Here is a 6951-nt window from a genome sequence, read left to right as displayed (position 1 = left end):
CGGATTTATTCTTGTTTGTGTTTGGATTCTATAAATAACCCAAGCCACGCGGAGAAACCGTTATTCCAGAGGCCCGGGGGCTGGTGGGTTAGCCGGCCAGCTCACGGGGTACTAGGGTTAAATGCTAACCCAGGGTGGAGCGAAATCTGGGGAAAAAAAATCAGTTGATCATCAGCTCCCTTAAACTGAGGTTCCCTTGAAGATTCCCCATCACTCTGAAACTGCTTCAATTCATAATATTTTATTAGTATATAGTATCAACCGTTTCATTTTTGTATCTTTGTAAATAATAAACTGTAAGAAAAACCGACTTGTTGAATATTAATAATACAAGTGTTTGCATTGATTTATTTTTCTCTCATATATAATATGGTGACAAGTTCAAAAATTGGAAGCCCAAATAGCAACACTCGTTTTTAGTAATATTCGGTGAAATAGTTTTCTAGCATTTTGGCGCACCCTAACTGAAAGCTAGAGTACTATCGGTAAGCTTGCGCAGACCGCGGCATTGAAAATAGACGCCAACTCATTCTACAGCACAGTTAACCGTTACTTTTCAAATTGTGAACATTTAACTAATAATTCTGAGGTAAAACGATTTTATTTTTATTTTGTTTAATAATTTATAAATTTATGAGTATGGCGAAGTATTTTCATCAAGCTTTAATATTTTGTTTCGACAGACTAACGTAGTTAATTGATGCGAGTTAAGATAACATGTTAAGAACACAGACGGAAGAAATGTTTTTTAAATTCCAACGTATTATTCAACCGTACTCCATTCTTATATTCTAGGATGGAGAACAACGTCCCTGAACAACGGAGGCGAGAATCATCTTGCAGAAAGAGGATGACAAGTCGAAGGTGCAGCAATTGCTCAAAACTCAAGCCCTGGCTATTGATGATGCAGTATCCCCGATGCCATGGAACCAGTTAACTGAATCTGAGGCAAAAGTTATATCCCGAGTTGTTGAGAATATTAAGCAGCAAGATTTTTCTACTAGATCCATCAAACACTGGTCTATTCACTTCTCCGACCTATTTGATAAGTTTTTTATTTCCAGTAGAGTGGGCCGTATCGCTGTTGTCTACAACAGTTGCTCAACAAGTTTAAAACAACGTCTACTGGCGCTAGATGTCGGTAATGAAGCTCAGAAGGACTCCTACTCTTACCTAAGCCTGCTCCAACTTATAACAACGGTAGTTCACAGCCCTGTCTCCAAGGACAAAGCCATGATGAGTATTTACAAAGGTTTCCGCCAAGGTAGTTCAGAATCAATCCAATCATACCTGCAGAGAGTACGTGATACTGGGGAGGAGGCTTATGGCCCCAGTTCAAGTTGGACAATGTCGCAAGCGTCTCTCCTGCTTAAGAAGATATGCGAAGGTATGAATTCCTCAGAATTAGCTAAACTGACAGCGTCTATAGTAATTTCTGTTCCGTTCCAATGGAATACGCTGTGCAACTCTGTTATCCAGTTCCAGCAAAGAGTAAAACCGGCCCAGTCTGACCCAAATGTTAATGCAGTTCAGCAAACTCAAGCCAGAACTCCAGTCTGTTTCAAGTGTGGCCCTTCTCACTACATGCCTGACTGCAGAGTTTTAGTATGTAAGTACTGCGGCCAGAACCACAAGCATGCTGAGTGTTCAAAAACTGGTCAGAAGACGTTCTGCGCTAAATGTAAGAGTAGATTCCACAACACCGACGGACATTTCAAGTATGTTCCTGAAGGAGTCAAGCTGCGCCCTCAAGGAATTAACGTGATAGAAGCTACATCGTTCCTAGAAGGTGCTGTATCAATGGACATGGATCATACAGGTAACCATTTTGAAAATACTCCGGTTTTTCCATCTGAAATTTCGCGCATTTACTAGTTTTATTTTAGAAAGTAAGAAATTTTACATATCCATTTGAAGTTATAAACTAGCAAATGATTTTTTCATAGCAAAAAATAAACTTATTAAGTGGAACGGGTCCAGCTGTGTACACTACACAATTGCTGTATTTCATGTTTATTTGACTATTTGAAATCATAACTTCAGTTGGCAATGTTAATGTTTTAGGTTGACACTAGAATGTAGGCGAAAGAAATCTGAATCTGAAAAAAATTAAAAGCAAGATTTTTCCGAGTTGTTGTCAAAGAATGCACACTGCAAAAAGTGCATATTGATTTCATGCCTTGCAAATAACACAATGTTAAATTTTGTGAGAAACTAGTTTCACACTAATTCATTCTACGCGTCCTGTGATCCTAAGGTAACACAATCTCCATTGAAACTATAATTATGTGAGTTATTTCGCACAGGTATGTTTGCAAGATAGCCCTACCATCCTGTGCGAGATTTATATTAAGTAATTAACACTTTGTGCCTGAGGTATAACATCCAGTACATTCTTTGCGGTGTCAAAACATTTGTGTGAGATGACAGGCACATTCCCAATCTCTAGAAAATCCAATATGGCTGCCGTGTTGTGAAATTGGTGCAATTCAGTGAATGATTGCCTTTAAGGAGATTAAAAACTTTCTAAAATGTCGTCTTTCTTAGCAATATATTTAAAATCCTTATATAACGTCACTGATTATTGGCGTCAAAACAGCATGAACCAAAGAGAATAGAATATATTAGAGTGGAATTTTAAAAATCCCTCGGTATGACTTTTGTCAGTCCCTTTCAGCCTGAAAGGGAGTTCAGAGTGTTACACTTTAAAGACGACTCTACGGAATTTATTTAGTTTGGTTTAAGTCTCATTTTTTGTGTGAGACTCTAAGTTTAGAGGATCAACATATTGTCAACATATTGTCTACATATTGTCAACATATTGTCTACTTATTGTCAACATATTGTCAACATATTGTCAATATATTGTTTAGAGGATCAACATATTGTCAATATATTGTCTACATATTGTCAATATATTGTTTAGAGGATCAACATACTGCCAATATATTGTCTACATATTGTCAACATATTGTCAACATATTGTCAACATATTGTTTAAAGGATCGACATATTGTCAATATATTGTCTACATATTGTCAACATATTGTCAATATATTGTTTAGAGGATTAACATATTGTCAATATATTGTCTACATATTGTCAACATATTGTCAACATATTGTCAACATATTGTCAATATATTGTCTACATATTGTCAACATATTGTCAACATATTGTCAACTTATTGTTTAAAGGATCAACATATTATTTGTTGATCAGATATGTCTTTGCAGATATTAATTGTATTCATTACAATGTTATATTGGGACAACGTCCTAACAGCTGCTGGTGTAACAGTTATCCTCTGACAGCGGAGCAAGGTATAAGCATCTGTTGCTGGTTTGGAATAAAGCACATCATTGTATCTCCATGAAAATGCGGGGACAAACCTAATATAAATAATCAAATCCATTCATTTTAAATGTCGTCTTCGACGTGTTGCTAAATGTCGTCGTTAGGGTACGTGTTCTCTAATAATTTAAAATTACCATGCATGAAATTGAAAAGATGACAATTTCCGATTTTCAACGGTACCCTTAAAAGCTTTGGAGAAATTATAAGAATTAAACACTTTTCGAGTCTGAAAAATGACAGTATCTTCAACATTTTTTATTAGATTAAGGTTTAAGGGTACCATGCATTGTAAATAAAGCATTAAATAATCTTTGTATGGAAGGTCACTTGAAAGTTCGCTTTCAGTCCCTTTAGTTTGTTCTTTCTAGAATAATGACGATGGAAATTTTAAAAAATTGTTAATTTTTTTTTACCTGGACTTCTAAATCCTTCGCCTCGTCTTCTTGACATTATAACAGTCGGTCCAGCATATATTATGTTACTTCCTGGTCCTGAAAAGGGATTTAAAAAGTTTAGTCTAGTTCAGCTTCTTTAGTCTAGTCCACGAACCATGAAAGTCGGAGAATAGTTTTAAATGGCTTCTTCCATAATTATTTAATACCAAAAAGAATAATAAAAAATATGACATGCCAGTCATATTATTCAGTGATAACCAGAAAACAATGGAATAGAAAGACGACATTATAGCAATACTTAAACGTCTTTAATATCTTATGTACAGGGTGTCCCAAAAAACATGGGAATTTAGTGACGAATTCGATATAGTCTTTGTTATGAATTAGCATTGTAATACCTAATTTCAAAAGCCATAATATTATTATGTCTGCTAGAGTTTATTTTATGAAAACGGTAAAAGACTGAATAGTGAAGACGGACAAGTTTACTCTGTTTGTATACTGCAATTTTCTTGTTTTACTAAGTACACCCATGCAGTCAAAACATAAACAAACAAAATGTGAACATAGCAGACGAAACTCTTACAGATTACAGCTTTCTCAGTAGGTATCACTATACTAAACCAAAGAAGACGATATTGAATTCGTCACTGAATTCACATGTTTATTGGGACACCCTGTAGTATGCGGAAGTCATTTCAAACTATTCACCAACTGTCATATGTTGCGTGGGACACCTTGTACATTGAACATGAAGGAATGAACATAATATATGTTCAGCTGAACCAAAGCTTAAAGTGTGGTTAAAATCTAAGTTAGTACAAATCTACACATTTTAGAGCAAATGAAAAAAAAACTTTAAAAATTTTAAATTTCATCATTTTGCCCAATTATTTATAACTTAATTAGCGCAAATGAACAGATTTTAGTAAAAACATACATTACAAATGAACATACATTTTTGTACAAAGAGCATTGTTTAGTACAAATGAACGTACATTTTTGTACAAAGAACATAGTTTAGTACAAATGAACGTACATTTTTGTACAAAGAACATAGTTTAGTACAAATGAACATACATTTTTGTACAAAGAACATAGTTTAGTACAAATGAACGTACAAAGAACATAGATTAGTACAAATTAACGTACATTTTTGTACAAAGAACTTTAGTACAAATCAACAAAAATGTTCAATCGAAGTAAAACTTTAAAAATCATCTGTTTGCCCATTATAACTTAATTTGTACAATTGAACAAATGTCATTTATAGAACTGTTCAATTGCACTAAAATTCAATTACACTGAAAATAGAGAAAATAATCAAGTGCGTTTTTTTATTGAAATGTTCATGTATTGTGAACAACGTTCAATTGCACAATACATGTACAAAAAAGCGCGTTTAAACAAATTTCATGGAACTGTGTACATTTGCACTCAAAACTAGAAAACAATGAAATTAGTGCGTTTGCACAAACCCCCAAAAAATCGGTTTGTTTGAACAATTTTCAGTTTAATAAATGTAAATACATCTCTTATTGTAAAATTAATATCAGAAAAAACCTTACATACAGGATTACCAACAAAGGATGAGACTGTATAAACGACCAGAAACTCTTAAAATATTATTATTCAAAGATTAAATTCTTTTTTTTGCCTTGAACATGTATTTTAACATAATACAGCCATTTTAATGATTGTGCAAAGTAAGAAAAATTCTACCGTTGATGGGGATTGGGGAATCATAAATATAAGGAAACAGACAGAGCAAATTCCATAAATATAAGGAAACAAACAGATTTAATTCCGTACAGTCGTCTCTGAAGTCTTTGTGGGTAACCCTGTATCTTATTCTTTATATTAAAAATAAAACAGACAATTAGAAACATAGATCTGTCTTAAGTGCAACAAAATAATGTTTTAATTCAAACCTGTAAATTGATTTCCAGACAAAGACGACATTATACGGGAAATGTATATTGGGTGTTGGACAGCATTCAATTCAGTATTTCCGCCTAAAGTGTAAGTTTTAAAAAACGTTCGTTTTTTTAAAACTATCGTTTTTGCAAAGTTCGTCGTTTTGTTATCGAAAGTAGGTCGTTTTAATTTTTTAAGTGATCGTTAACGACGACCCTTCGTTAACGATCGTTAACGACCTTAAGACAAAATACATTTTTTGATAGGAAACAAAAACTTGCAAAGACAACGTTCATAAACTTATCTTTATGAAAAAAAAAATTATATTAATGATATGATATAAATCATATGATAAAAAATCATATTTCTTAAAACGAAACGATCTGTTTTTAGAAGAAAAAAAATTTATAGTTTTACGATTGTTTTAAAAAACGATTAACGACCCTACTCTGATTTTAAAAACAATAAATCAGCTTTTTATATCTGTAAATCTCACCAAGGAAAAAGTGATGAAAACTTTTGAAAAGGTTTAAAATAAAGTCATTTTGGTAATTTTGGTTGCCAACATAATTTGTGTGTTTTATGATTTTTACTTTAGGACATTTTTGTAATCTGACTTTTTTTATCGCCCTGCAGTTAGTCTAGTGGGACACGGCCCTTCAATGAGTTATTTCCAGTTCTTTTTTGTTTTGTAAAAACGTAATTTTTTACCGTTGAAAGTGTTGAAGCTTCTGTAAGTGTATTGCGAGGATCTACACTGTACTTGACACTGAGAAAGGTGAAGGAGTAGGAGTACAGGAAGATAGTGGAGTACTACCATAGGAAGGAGAAGAAGTCGTTTAAGCATGATTCTAGGAAATGAGATGTTTGTACCTGTACACTAAGAATTAAACTGACCTGGCCCACCCGCATCTGTATGTAAGAAGGGGAGGTGTGGGTAAACGTAGAATTATGGATTGAATAATAGATGAACATTGACCGTTTATTGACGTATATGGTTTAGAAAACAGACATTTTTTAAAAGACAACAAACTAGTTTTTTGAAAATCTAAAGAAATGCGACCGACCACATTTCGATTACATTTTTAGGGTTAAAACTAAATTTTAGAGTAAAATATTTAACGACGACCTTAAAGTAACACTTTTTAGTACCAAAAAACGACGTTTAGTGGGTGAAAAAGTAATTAACATTTTCGGAAATGGTCCCATTTTTTTATTTTTAATATTTATTTGTACAAAACAAAGATTAATGGAAATAACTCACTAAGAATCATATGTTCCT

General features: G+C 33.3%; 1 protein-coding gene across 2 annotated transcripts; it reads right to left on the bottom strand.

The window, feature by feature from the left end:
- Nucleotides 1–2534: 2534 nt before the first annotated feature.
- On the bottom strand, nucleotides 2535–6543 carry LOC111713318 (uncharacterized). Of its 2 annotated transcripts, XM_023488155.1 has the most exons (4): nucleotides 6381–6543; nucleotides 5684–5767; nucleotides 3771–3848; nucleotides 2535–3392 (listed from the first exon to the last, which is right to left on the bottom strand). In XM_023488155.1, the coding sequence occupies exons 1-4, from the start codon at nucleotides 6514–6516 to the stop codon at nucleotides 3301–3303; spliced, it is 390 nt and encodes a 129-aa protein (XP_023343923.1). In that variant the 5' UTR covers nucleotides 6517–6543; the 3' UTR covers nucleotides 2535–3300. The 2 variants fall into 2 exon arrangements, with proteins under 2 accessions (XP_023343923.1, XP_023343924.1); XM_023488156.1 differs by lacking the exon at nucleotides 5684–5767.
- Nucleotides 6544–6951: the final 408 nt, after the last annotated feature.

The sequence above is a fragment of the Eurytemora carolleeae genome, unplaced genomic scaffold, assembly GCF_000591075.1.
Source record: "Eurytemora carolleeae unplaced genomic scaffold, Eaff_2.0 scaffold1379, whole genome shotgun sequence".
NCBI lineage: Eukaryota > Metazoa > Arthropoda > Copepoda > Calanoida > Temoridae > Eurytemora > Eurytemora carolleeae.
Note: the sequence above shows the minus strand (reverse complement) of the source record. Positions and strands in the feature narration are given on the sequence as shown.